A 14,674-nucleotide genomic window follows, 5' to 3' on the forward strand; every position below is an offset into this window, starting at 1 on the left:
AATTACCCTTGCATTATAAACTGACCTTAAGTATGCAAATGAAAAAAATAAATCATAGTGTTCTTTATTTTCTGTGAAAAGCCTAAGAACGTGACACCCCTGAATATAGGGGTTCTACTGTATATAGTAATGCCAGTTTTAGCATGTGAAAAAACACTTAAATGAATCTATGTTGCTTACATCTGCAATGACTGTAAATCAGCATTTTTCATAATCTAATATTCTTTTTGTTAGGTAGTAATTTTAAAAAAAGTATGATATGTTAATTGAAATCCTAAGTAAATTTCACATTCCATCAATATTGCCACTTTAAACTGCCAGTTACTTTGGGTTCTTAATCTTCAAAAGAATCATTGGTGAACATCTGGCAATGGCAAGAGTATCAGCTCATAGATTATAGAAATAATGAGTATCAATTTCTATGGAAATGCTGCATAAATAACATGATATAGACTTGGAGTGATAGAATGAGAACACTATGGAAATCACCAAGGAAATGTATCTTATTTTTCCTTACCTTACTTTTGTACATGTAATATAAATGCATAAGTACTCATGTGTATCAAAACTTATGGCATTATATGTATAATTTATGCATAGAATAATAGAGAAAAGCTGGTTTAATATGTTATCACAACTTGTGCTGTTTATTCTATATATTTGGAATTTATGTTGCATAAGAGGGAATTGAATTCAATTGCTGTGGCCAAGAGAAAATAACTATTCTAAGAAGAAGAATACCTTTGGAAACATGAATCTGTAGCTTCCACTTCTGGGTCGTTGTTGGGACATAGGTACATTTCAAATCTACCCCAGTGATTTGCTGTTAACTCCACTTCTATATGTATTTCCTGTTGAGAAAAAGATAATTTCAAGTTATACTATTAACCTCTAATAAAACCTTGCATACTCTTTTAAACCAGTTACTCTTATAAATGTTCAATGAACAGAAATGTTTCATAAATGCAAGGTGCACATGGATAATTTGCATGTTATATGGTTTATAATGGTAGGTTTGAAATCCATTTAATTATCACATCATTAAACCGACTTAATCATCACCAGGTGAACAAAAATGTCTGATAATAACTAAACTTTTCAAACTAAAAACACTTAGCCTGTATGCTTAATCAACTTGCTATCTATGTAGCTATCACAATTTACCAGAGCTGCTAACTCATTCCCAGCCAATAATCACCCTAACATTGATTGAACATGATATTGAACATCAAACTCAAATACAATGCTCGATGAAAATTCGTAATTCATCCTTGGTAAGCATGCTTACCCACATCAAGATAATTAATATATTTACTCATATTTTCACCTATAATATTTTCAAGTTAGCATCATCAAGAGTGAAAATGAATCTAAAGAAAGTGATCAAAAAAGATAGGAATAACATTTTTGTTCTCTCGATTGGGTTCTTCCATAAGCCAGGTTACTCAGTGCACATAAAATTAAAGGTATCTAAACAAGATTGTTTTTCCAAGAAACTGTGAGAGATGCCACCACAGTAACTTTTAACGGAGTCATCTGCTATGTGTGCATTACAAGGGATCCTGGGCAAGGTGAATGATTTTTACTCTGAAATTGTTGCATTGTTAGATTGTTTTTGATTTTTTTGATTTGTACTTGTCTTTAAATATATTGTATCTAATTTTAACTAAGAGTATTGTAGAAAGATTAAAAAATATTCCTTGTAAATTTGAATTACGTTTAACTAAAACTGAGACCAAAAATTTACAGATTCTAGTCATAAGTAACTACAGTCTGTAAATTTTAAGTAACATAACTCAAGTAGCTTTTAAATGTGATGGGTATTTATTTTAAATACCTTTATTTTGTCATGGTCACATGATTTTCAGGAACAAAATCTAGATTTTGAGAATAAAATAAAGACTAAATTTATTTTTGACCTTCTGCAAGCTTTCTCAATGGAAGCTATCTAATCCAACTATGTTTTTGATAAATTCTCAGAATATTGTTACTCTACCTGTATTGCATGTAAGAGGAAGTTGACCTTTATTGGGAAAATAGATCGCTTTAACTGAAGCCAATATGCATTGACAACCATCAAAGAGTTAGTTGAAAACTAATCCTTGTTGGTAACAGCACTCTCTTGGCTTTTACAGTTGACAATGTTTTAAAATGCACAATGGATATTGCCCAAATTAAGATGTAAGAATCAACATATCTTAGATATTATTTGTAGTTGACTTACTTGCCCAACACTGTAGTGACGTCCAATTATGCCTTTAGCAAATTGCCCACCTGCCTCATGAGGCTTAGGATCTGATAAATGCCAAGGGTCTCCACACAGCCCACATCGTCCTTGGTTCTGCTCCCACTGCACTGCGGATGGAGTAAAAAGAGAGAAGGAGATATGCTGGGAGATAGACCAAATGAGAGAATTTGAATCAACTCATGTTTTTATGCTGTTTCATTTATATATTTTCAAGTTTGAGGGATACTTTCATAGAAAGTGGCATTTCATTCATAAATTTAGAATTGCAACCTGTAGAGTTAGGTAATGTTATATTTTAATCCAGTTGATATTTATGTGTGCATTGATATATGTGATGTATTCTTTTGTATTGAACTATATTTACTGTGGTAGGCTAGTAAAATTTTCAAAGATTTTGAGATGTTATTGATATTTATCAATAGCATAAAAATAATCCAATTGTTTTTGCCCCTAGGTGTGTATTGGCCAAGTCACTCACCTGCATATCCACCACAAAATAGTTCATTGTCATTGTAATTGACTGGATTTGGGAATCCAAAGCGCCACATACTGTTCCTTGCTGGAGGATCCATCAACCTGCCATGGCCTTCTCCTTCTCGGGCTGATAATAGAACCAGCAATCCAGCAACTGCCTAATTGGTACAAATATGAGGGAATTACTTTCATTTTATTTACTTGTATGAAAGGAGAAATATCATGCAGTATATTTTGGTTTTAAACAGACCTTGATATCTCAAATTTGAAATACACTTTAGGCAATGGCCACTAGATGGTAAGTCAATTTCTGATCATTTCCATAGATGTAATAGTCTTCATATGTTTTTGGAAATAATAATGTTTTATGATCAAGTGTCATTATTCTGAAATAAAAATTGTTCATGGGGACATATTTATTGTTTAAATTTAATGTAGCTAGGCTGGCTTCATGGAAAAAATGGATACGCATTATTAAAGAAATGTCTTCATGTTTTTCTACATTATTAAAAAATGTCATTGACTTCACCCTGAAAAGCCATTCTGTGGAAAATTCTGAAGTTGCATGTGAACTGATCATCTTGAACATGGAATATGTCAGGTACATAGTTGAAATAGAGTATCTTTGAGAATATGAAACCACAAAATTGTGTAAAACTTCTTTTGTTCTAGAATAAAATTTTTCTGAAAAGTTCTTTCTAGGGCCTTCAGCATATTTTTTCTTGATTGCCTGTCTTTTAGGAAAAAAATTGCAAAGGGAAAGACAGGCTCAAGAATCAGTGAAATAATTGAGAGGCAGAAATTCCAGTAAGATATTTTTATGTATTTCACTGTTTTCTATTAATGCTAAACACATAGAGCCTGTTTAGAACATATATTGAGAAGAACAGTAGCCATAAAATGTCTGATTTCCTCAAAATACCTTTAATGTGCCATTGCAGAATTACCTATTTTAAAGTTGTGATATTTTTATTTTTTAGGGATCAATGGGGTAATTTCTTACATTTTAGAACATTGAATTGAAATTTTCTTGTAACATGAATTTATGTTTTCAATGCTAATGATGGAAAAGGAATTTCTTATAGGAGAAAATTTAGTGTTCATTTTAAAGTGACTTTATAAGGGCCATTTTTGTGGACATCTGGTGGCCATGCTGATGGCATATCATGTAGTATTATCCTTGTCCCATGTTTCCCTCCCCCACATTTTTGAATTACTAGGTATGGAAATAAATATTTTTATTTCTCTCCACATTCCTGGATTGCTGTCAGCTAATTTTGGTCTGGTGACTATTGTGTGATTATTGTTCAGTAACATCAGTTCTAATTAATTCCTCAATTTAACAAAATTTTGCGTATATAGATAGCTCTGTGTTGGTCATATGTAGATCCTATATCATAAATAAAATGATTTAAGAACTTAAAGGTTCATTTAATTATTTGCATCAGTGACACATTTAATGTTACAAAGAGGGCCCTTTTCAAATCTTTTCTGCATCATTTCACCTCTGTGCTTTTTCTTCTCTTTAATATCTCCCCAAAATTGAATTGTTTGCAAGCATGAAAGTTATATTTTGACCGATATGGTTGACTGGCAGTGGATTGAAATTGACAGAGCATTACATTTTGTTCACGGAAGGCATCCATATTCAAAGCTATTTAAACTTATTTTAATGTTATCAGTTATCAAAGCTTAGAGATTTTCATTTTTTTGTATATATTTTTCTTTCCCGATTCATTTGATTTATGCATGGATTTTCTTCATTGGATATGTAATACTGTCAGTAATTTTCCTTGCTGGGTGTTTACTCTCAAGGGAATCTTCCCCTTGTCAATTCCTACACCACAGGCCATGTGAAAATATCGCTTAGTATTTTAAAAACATGGCATTCTATAATTAGGTTACATACAGGATACCTGTACCTGGATTAATTGTTGCCATTGCCTATGTCCCACCGGCCTGATACCTAATGAGATCGTAGCCATGGCTTGCTCAGTGTCACGAAATGACAGCACCTGTGGAAAAAGAAAAATGTTTAAGATTATTCCTATACATGACTGAGAAACATCACTCTTTGCTGTAAATATCTTTAATATTCCACAGGTTTAAAGACTATTGTTTAAAAAAAGGATTTTATGCATATTCCCATGATCTGTGCAGCTGGGAAGGAATCGCTTGAATCACCATTGGTTATAAAATCGAAGAAGGAAGTTACTCCAGTTGCGAGAGAAGTTTGTAGGGATGTGGTCTGTCATGCAACCCCTCCTAGGCATGTACGAGATTTAATCATTCCTATATGTTTTGCTGTCATCTGTCGCAGTTGAAAATGCAATACAACTAAAGATGGCTCACCTGGCTGATATCAGGGCCTATACCTCTGGCTATAAGCTATTGAAAATGGGATTTTTATTTCTATGATTGTGACATTTAATAGAATGGGAAGGCATTTAGATTTTAAAAAGTTAAGGCATTATGTTCTTCAGCTGGATATCGAAAGTTAGAAAAGACACTATAGTAACCGTTAATGGAAAAAGGATCAGGAAACCATGGATCACATATGAGATGAAGGGAAGATCTATGCTAACAGTGAGAGAGATAAGGTGGGTAAGATAATAGTTAACACAGGAAAGATCCAAGAGAGATGGAAGGAATATATTGAAGAACTGTATAATAAAGAACTTAGACCAACAAAGTTAGACACAGCAAAAGAACATGACGTTGAGGAAATTAGCTTAGGTCCAGGCATCCTCGACGATGAGATAGAGAGGGAATTAATGGAAATGAAACTAATTAAGGCCACAGGGTGGATAACATTCCTGCGGAACTACTAAAAGGTTTAGGAAAATGTGAGAGGAAGAGGCTATATGGACTGACTGGTAGTATTTATGAGGGAGGAATCTGGCCGGGAGACTTTGTGAGATTAGTGATAGTTCCTATTCCAAAAAAGGTTAAGACTACATCTTGTGAGGACTACAGACCAATAAGTTTGATATCTCACGCAGCTAAAGTTGTTTTCAGGATCATCAACAAAAGGATAGAGAATAGGGCAAATGATTACTTAGGGAATGATCAGTTTGGGTCTAGGAAGGGGAGAGGTACACGTGACGCCATTGCAGTAATGAGATCACTAATCAAGGAATATAGAATACAATCAGGACGTATTTGCCTGTTTTGTGGATTTCGAAAAAGCATTTGATGGAGTAAATAGGGAAAAACTATTGAGTATATTGAAGAAAATAGGAATAGATTGGAGGAACAGGAGGCTAATCCGCAAACCTGTACATGTCTCAGACTGCTCCGGTGTGAGTGGGGAAGGGGGAGTCCGGATGGGCAGTGTTAGGAAGAGGTGTAAGGCAGAGTTGCCCATTATCACCGTTGCTGTTCAACCTGTATGCAGAGGAAATGATTAAAGAGGCATGGGAAGAACTGGAGGGAGGAATGAAAGTGGGCGGGGAATTCGTAAAATCAGTTAGGTTTGCTGATGACCAAGCTTTAGTTTGTCAGCCAGCCAAGGGGTTGCAAGCATTGCTGAGTGAATTGGAAATTCAGTGCGACAGATATGAGATGAAAATCAATATTAATTAAACAAAGGTTAGGCGATTTTTCATCAAGAAAAAGGCTGAGCTAAACATTAAAATAGGAGGGCAAAAACTGGAGCAGGTAGAACAGTTTACGTATCTCGGAAGTGTTTTGGACGAACAAGGTCTAAGTAGTGGGGACATGAGGAGAAGAATTGCGCTAGGCAATGAGGCTTTCACCAGGAGGAGGGAGTTGATGACAGGGACGTTGGGTAAGGATGTTAAGATAAGACTCATAAAAACTTTGATATCGAGCGTAGCTATGTACGGTGCGGAAACCAGGTCATTGATGCAGGAGGATAGATTGGAGGCTTGTGAAATGTGGGTGTGGAGATGAATGGAGAAGGTGAATTGGACAGAGAAGAAAACAAAAGAGGAAGTACTAGGTATGGTGGGCGAAGAGAGGGGTTTGTTGGGAGAAATCCTATGGAGGCAGGAAAAATGGACGAAGGGTGTATTGACCGGCAGTGGGATGTTGAAGACTGTGACAGAGGGGAGAATGTTGGGCAAACGATGAAAGGGCAGGAACAGGATAGAGATGTTGGATGGGATGAAGGGAGGAATGAAGCACTCATAGATAAGAGGGACCTTATGTAGACTAGGTTGCTGGATTGTGTTTCGTTTTGTTAGGAGTCACAAAATATTTATTTGATAGTTGTGTCCATCCAAAAACCTACCTTAACCGGTAGGTTACCTTAAAATAATTCTTCAGCTGAATTCTCTCCATTGAAGTGGCGTCAACTTACAATAAATATGGTGCCATTCATGCTTTTTTCATACATGAAAAGCTTTTTACTTGCCTTTTTCGGCTATAAAAACGAAGGGTTTCTTTTCACATCAAAGAGAGAAGTGTTATCAATATTTATTTATAATATTTAATTTGTTGACGCGAAATTTATATTTTAGTTTGCTTATTTAAATAAAAAAGCAATAGCTTGTTAGGTTTCCTTAGACTAATGCCAAACAAAGGGTTTCTCTTTGGGAATAATGAAATTTCTGTCGAAATTGAACTGCTATTACTCTTCTAGTGCTACACTTCTGGACATACTTGACATTCATGTGAATCAAGAGGCCTGGATCATGAATGAAAGTTATTCTAAAATATTGGAGTTTGAATTTGCGGAAAGGAAATTCGCAATAAATTTCATTCGTTTGATCGTTATGTCACTGAAATTGGTCGTTGGTAAAACGATTGTGGTATGCAAATAGAGGCTACCGTTATCCTCAATCATAATGTTATTGAACCAAATCCCTGAGTAGCCCCTGGAGATTCGGTAATTCTTCGCCTCGTAGCCGGTAAAAAAATGATGTGGTTTATTGCTTTCTTTCTCCCGTCCGTGCGCCCGTTTTGGTTGCGGGCTAAGATTTTACCTGTACGTAGATGAAGTCACTTACCTTAACAGTAGATCAGTATCATTTTTATGTTGCCGATTGTTGACATTTTGGCTAGGTTTGAGTTCAAGGAACGCGACAATTGACTGCATTCGTCGCTCGAAATTTACAGAAATAAAATCTCTCAGATATGCTCCAATTTTGCCCAGAGGTTGTAGGCAATGATCGCGGAAATGTGGATTGATGCGCCTTGGTTTGTTTTGATCAGTATCAAACATTCTTTAGGGGTATAATCCATCCACTGTTATATCGCTCTCTACGTGAAATCTATCACGCTTTGGCTGATTGTTGCTTCTTAGATAAGATGGCTATTCATTTTTAGTCGACTTGATTTTTCGGCCGCGGACCTAGCTTTGACCAACTTTTATTTTCAAATGTTATTTGCATGCTTTATAAATAAAAGTTATTTCTCATTTTAATAATTATTTTTCCGGGGAATCAATAGTTTGTTCCTAATAAATCGACAGTTTTTTTTACTCTTGAGTGCGTCACAGAAAAGCACTTTTCTGGGATCAAGTTTCATACACCCTTGGAAAATCTTCCCAAGCATATAATTATTGGCCGATTCGGATGGATTGCAGGGAGCACCTACCTACCATTCATTTTTACTTATCTGATAGAACACCTCTGGACTCGGAAAATAAGCGCTCAAACCGCGAAAATTACTGGCTCTCCTTCCCTTACATTTTCCGGTTTTCTTCTCTTTTTCTCTCCTTTTCGACCTTTGACTTTAATAACTATTTTTTTCCATTACAAGATATTTACTTATTTCACGGCCTTCAGTATTTCACCCATCTTTAACATTTCAATCACCCTTCACGAGTAGTGTTTTGGAAGGTTTTTTTAGTATTTGTTCATTGGCTCATTACATTTGTTACACAGACAGATGGTGACTACAGGGTGGTAAATGTATGCATTGTTTTATCAGCTTTGAAATGAATTCAAACTCAACTTCCCTCGAAAATATTCGTCCTGTATTACTTCATCCCTAGCCTTCTATCCACTACTATCTGAGGCATCTTCCGGTACTTGATATAATAATACTATTTTTTTAATTCGCTCAAGAGAACAAAATATAGTGGGGACATACAAGATATAAATTATTTCAGGTAATACACTATACATATATACAGTTAAATGCAAAATAAGATGATGATAGAGTACACATGATGACTTATCGTCCACGAATTCTTCAATTGAATAATACATTTTTCGAGTATTTTCAATATAGCCTTAAAAAGAATAAATATTTTTGAATTTTAGAGATCAAAATGAAGTTTGTTGCACAAGAGTGTACCCATCTAATGAGGTCCCAATTACATCCTATTTGTTCTAGATGACATGCAATGCACCTAATTATTAGTTGTTACGAAATGAAAATGTGAATAAAGGGAAAATCTATTAATATTAGCTTTTAAATAAGATGACGTCGTAACATAGTGAAAGCATTGATTTAGTAGTACAATTATGTCACGTTTCTCATTCCGCGTTTATAGATACACTGACATAATTGGATTTTTTGGAATACTACAAGTTTTTTCGAAGCGTGCTGTGATTTGATGGTTTTGATAGAGGATAGTGATGGTGCCAAAAGAGAGTATGAGGGATCGATAGGAAGAGGCCGAAGTTGGTTGGATGTGGAGGGAGCAAAATGGAGCAAAAGAGAATTCGATATGCTCCCGACGAGGAGCCAAATAAAAAAATGAGGTGAACGCCAACGGCTTCAAAAAAACGAGCGCTTGGACCGTTTTAAGTTTGTTGATCCACGGGGCTCTCTTCATCCCGCCAAGGACAACTCGTGTGTAAAGGCCGGGAGAAAAGGGAGCTCTTGGAGAGGTGGTGGGAGGGACGAGGAGATGAGAAGGAAGGTTAAGGGGAAGGACGAAAGACGTGAGTAGAGACGATGGAGACGGGGCTCGACTCGGTCCGGATAGAAGGGGGACATCGTTCTCATTTCAACATGCGAAGTTACGGGAGTAATCAGGACTGCATTGCGCCGTGTTGGAGGGCGTTTCGTTCGCATTGCGATGCTGCTTTTGTTGCTCTATTTTCTTCGCGGGAGGCCATCTCCTTCACCTAACCTTTCCTTCCTGTGCTCTTTTTTCCCTTGCCGCGACCGAGGCCCGCTTGCAGTTGCACGTGGATGACCCTGTCATATTCGTCATCCCCTCCTGTGTAAAACGATTAATTGTCCTGAGTCGAAGTTATTAGATTGGAAATGGACCACATTCCAACTGCTCCTCACTCACAAAAGAATACAGCTTCTGAATTTTGAGCTGTGACCCTGTCGAGTTTCAGCGGAATTTTGTTAGTATTTTTCGGTTGCCCCTTCGCGGTTCACCAATAGCCATCCCAGTTTAGTATTGTTCCCCTTAGGTCACAGGACTAAGATTTTAATGCATTAAATAAAATTATGAAGGACAAAACTAAAAAATAAAAAGAGAATAGGCTAAAATGTGTTAAAGCGGCAAAGTCTACCGATTTTTATTGACCGCAGCGGAGAGAATGGTCCGTGTATACGGGAAAGTAATCTTTTAAAAGAAGACTTAGCAATGTTATTTATCGATCAAAAAATTATTCTATTCCTGGGTTGAATAGTCTTATATAATATTATTTCTACTTCCGATCATTTAGAACATTGTTTCATTTGCAATTTTACAGAGACTCTCCTGCTAACGTATTTAACTCGGATTATAGCTTTTGGTATGGTACACAAACACCTTAATTTGTCTTTTCATTCCTTGGTTTAGCAATGAAATACTACTTATTTCTGGTATTTGAAGCTGGCGGAGAATGATTCAGCGACTCTAATAAATATTCGTCGATTTTGACTCGTAAAATGTCTAAATTTGCAATTTTTTTCAACTTTCATTGACAGGTACGAGCACTTCTTTTGGATGATATTCCAATGCAAAAAAAGGGCTCTTAGCAAAATGTAGACAGGCCCCTGCCAAGAACCAATCCCGTGATAATTTTGGTAATAAATTAAAAGTGGGAATACTTCCACTAGAATAGTTCACCACTGAATTTGCTGTTATCCTTTCCCATTTTTATCTTTTCCTGGCTTGAAAATTGAACTGGAGATAGTTTTGTCGACTCGGGAAGCTTATAATGATGGATCTGCGAAGGATTCAGTAAAATTATTGATGAGTGCATTTGTTGATCTGAAATAACCAAAAAGGTTTACTCACTTTGATAGGGATTTATGGATATTTATTTGCATTGCAGACAAATAAAATGCGAAAAATTCGCAGTCAAAGATCATTTCAAATCTCCGGGGCTTCGTGGAGTGATGCAATTTTTTAAATGTGCATATCGCCCAATTAACTAGTGAATGCGCCTAAGGTTCTCTCAGGGCACCTCCCATATTTTTCTTTGAATTGTGATTCTGTCTGAACATTGATAATTTCTATTTTTCCCTTTTTAATTTTAACTCCCTTTGACGCTGACTTTTGAATTTTCCATCAATTTGAAAAGTGCAAACTGGCCACGGCGAGCCCTCGTCAGGTGCCTCCATTGAATTGACTTAGATCTGATTTTATTGGGAAGATTTTATCCCGTAGCTTATTTCTTACCTGAAATAAGGTTTGATCTCCAAAGATGTAATCGCGTTCATCAATTTTCTGCTGAGGTTATTATCACACGGTGATCATTTTCAAAACAGATAATGTGCCCTTCCTTTGATAGAACATATCCTTTCTTTGACCCATGGTCGTGCCGATTGTGACCTGTTTCTAACAATGATGGTCAAGAGAGGTGAAGTCTTCGGTAATTTCCCTTTAGGAGCCGTCGAATTTAAATAAATCGGGTAATATCTTCAGAACTCTTTAGTTCGGCTGAGGTTTGCTTAATCTTGTACGTTCCATCAGCTACAATTTCTATTCCTTTGCAACTAATCGTGCCGGCCTGAGAGTTACTATCTTTTTCATGAGATTTTCCAGCATTAATTGTTCCTCTTAAATTGATTTGGATTTGATTGAGGTTTTATTCCGGCCTTTTGACGGAAGGAGGTGTGAACCATGCAAAATAAAACTGAACGTCTTTCCATTGCGTATTAATTTGCCCAGGAATTACTACTTTCTTCCGACAGAATTTTTACTTTGAGCACGCGATGCCTTGTTGTATCGTTTTTTCGGTACTAAAAACGTGCGAAGTACATGATGTTAACCTACTAGGCCCTCATCAGTTAAGTGAAATTAGCAGAAAGCCATGTTATTTTTTGCAATCAGATGACTACGTAACGCGGGCGTCTATTGTTGGAATCATCATCTAAAATTCTAAATTAAACTAATTGTACGAGTGTTACTGCTAAAGTTACTGTTCGTTTGGTCATTAAAAATATATGCTTCAGAAAATGTTTTTGTTGAAGGTTTAAGTTTCTAATAAACCTACTTCACTATTCTATGTAATCGCCGTTTACTTCTAAGTATTTATAGTAACGCGGCACCAGCTTCTTTAATCCCTCAGCATATAAGTTCGCCGCCTGGGCATTGATCCAGTTGACGACGGTCTTGAGTTCCTCGTCATCTTCAAACCGTTGTTCACCAAGCCACCGTGTTTCAAGTGCAAGGAAATGAAATCGTCATTAGGCGCAAAATCGGGACCGGGGATAGCTGCCCAAAAACGCTCGTCCACTCAAAATACTTAAAATTGTCAATCATCAATCAGACTGTAGTTATTGGTCCAATTATTTAGCAATTTCATCGATCTGGTTACGGGGTGTACCACTTTACTCTTCATCATGCATATTTTTGAAGTCTCGACACCATTGTCTTTCCTTCACTCATTACTATTATTCCATTAACTAGGCACAACGCAGCTGATGATTCTTTTGCCCACAGATATCGAATCACAGCACGCACTTCGCAATTGGTGGGAGCTACAACAGCATAACAAGAAACTCAAACGAACCCTTCTCGTAATACGTGTGCTACGTGAAGTGGTTCATTGCCATAACCTATATTTCAGGCGCTGGGATATGCATGGCTTGCGATTTATTTACATGAATAGTAAAAAAAAGTACGGGTTATAGTTTGAGTTTTGGAGAAAGAAGAACTTCAATATTCCGTGGGGGGATTTATATAGATGGTTTTTATAGTTAGCCATGTAAGTTAAGAAATAAACCTAAGAGCTTTACGTTAGTCGAGAATTACACCTGAGATCCCACCTTTTACTTGTTACGAAACTTAAAAAAGGTCCATCTATTAGGCGAATTGCACGCTAACAATATTATTAGTATCCGAAATGTGTCACTTCCTGCGACATATTCTATCACTCTCATGAACCGCCACTTAACAAACAACGTAGATATATTTAAAGTATACCTGTATGATTTATGATTAAAAAAATTGCAAATTTTGTTAGACATTGATAATAAATTGCGGGTGGTAATTCTTGACAATCGCTCTAAATTGATGTAAAAAATATTTATTTTTGGTATCCTAAAAGTATTAATAAAGAGCGTTGATTGAAAGTGCATTTTATATTAGTAATAGCTTCCTGTACGAAAACTGCAATCATTCAAAGTCTGAATGGAGAGGTAAAAAAATACTAGTATAACTGTACTCGCAAACAACAATTTCAGAGTTTAAATATCATTCGCCTTGACCCGTGTCAAAAAAGTCATCGTACTCGTAGTTTACGGTGATGAATTTTGCACTATCAACTTGTTAGGTGCAATCAAATGCAGTCATCCTCGTATTCTCTCTGCCCAATAACTCATGCTGCGAGTTTGAGTCATTTGCATTCTCCGTCACCACGGTTGTTGATAGAGATGTCTTGAATTCCGTTGCTTTCTATTTGCTCGGCTACGTTCAAACGCTTGCGTCGCTTAGGTACGTCTCGGTTTATTTCTTTGCTTCCATGTTTATGTCTATACGTCTATGCTTAAGAGAATTTAATAAGCTGAGGAAGATATTTACGAATATTTATACGGCTCTGCAAGTCCTTAAGCAATCGAGCTTAAAAGTTCTTCAATCTATAAGTTGGTGCCGAATCGAGATAGAACCTCAAAAGAAACTGAAGTGGAGGTGCTCAAATACCATACCTTGACCAGTTGTCTAAGAAACGGTCGTCTGAATTGCGACAACAAAGGTCATCTTTTAAAAAAGCGCCGCCTTGACCACTTATCCGGCGTTGCTATCTGGGCCCTACCTTTTGGCGAAAGAACGTGAATTTGTGAGTGGAGTGGAGAGAGGGCCCATCCAAGTTTGCAGCTGGCAGTGGACGATTGAGCTTGTGCTAAAGGTCAAGGGCAAATAAAATGGTCAACACTAAATCTAAATGCTAGGACTACGTTTGAGGAAGAGCAGAAATTATTCTTGGCTCGTGCTGTAAGTTAATGTGTTGCGAAGTTCGATGCGAGGATTATGACAGGTTTAACTTGATACGGTGGTTTAAGATAATTTATTGCGCATTCTGGCGTGTGGATTATGACTGGGAAACTTGATGCTGTGTGTTAATCTGGTTCCTCGTTGATTGGTCTTTTCCTTGCATCCTTTAAGAGTTATGTTCACGTGATATGGAAATGTGCATTTTTTTCAAATGTAACTTTGCATTAGACATTCATCGCATCCCTTGCCTACTTGTAAGATTATTGAGAAAACCAATTATTTCCAATTCAACTTTAAAGGTACTTACTCTGCAGTAAAAAATTTTTTCCCAAAAATGTGAGACCGAACAATATATTTTACCGAGAACTAAGTCACAGGGGGGTATCGTGCGCTGCGTGCCACGAACTGAAGTGAGCACATCTCACTCCTGGATCTCAATTTAGAACCTTGTTCTCTCCTCAAAATAGATGCTGATTAGTTACAGTTTCCACATGTAGGCTTTCATAAACAGTGGCTGCCTTACGGCTGATATTTAGTCTCTTGCTGCTGTATGTACATGCATGCGCTCGAACCAGAAGCAGACCAGACGTCTAATTACAGGACAAGTCCTCTTGATAAGAACGTCCGCGCAGGATTTTGATTTATGTGCG

General features: G+C 36.7%; 2 protein-coding genes across 4 annotated transcripts in view; one reads left to right on the forward strand and one right to left on the reverse strand.

Moving 5' to 3' along the window:
* Positions 1-4,082, forward strand: part of LOC139690826 (FAD synthase-like) — a 31,900-nt gene extending 27,818 nt beyond the window's left edge. The window contains exons 13-14 of one of the 3 annotated variants that reach the window (XR_011701513.1): positions 2,703-3,020; positions 3,161-4,082. The gene's annotated coding sequence lies outside the window, so the exon portion shown is untranslated. Of the gene's footprint in view, positions 1-2,702 lie in introns of all 3 variants that reach the window. The other 2 variants (XR_011701512.1, XM_071588414.1) reach the window with 2 other exon arrangements.
* Positions 1-14,674, reverse strand: part of LOC139690827 (uncharacterized) — an 85,380-nt gene that overhangs the window by 6,392 nt on the left and 64,314 nt on the right. Inside the window, exons 2-5 of the mRNA XM_071588415.1 lie at positions 4,645-4,737; positions 2,727-2,880; positions 2,225-2,355; positions 742-851 (exon numbers count right to left, since the gene is read on the reverse strand). Of these exons, the coding sequence (XP_071444516.1) occupies positions 742-851; positions 2,225-2,355; positions 2,727-2,880; positions 4,645-4,707 (458 nt within the window). The 5' untranslated portion in view covers positions 4,708-4,737. The remainder of the gene's footprint in view (positions 1-741; positions 852-2,224; positions 2,356-2,726; positions 2,881-4,644; positions 4,738-14,674) is intronic.

This window comes from Hetaerina americana, unplaced genomic scaffold (genome assembly GCF_022747635.1).
Source record: "Hetaerina americana unplaced genomic scaffold, ioHetAmer1.1.p SCAF_3, whole genome shotgun sequence".
NCBI classification, from domain to species: domain Eukaryota; kingdom Metazoa; phylum Arthropoda; class Insecta; order Odonata; family Calopterygidae; genus Hetaerina; species Hetaerina americana.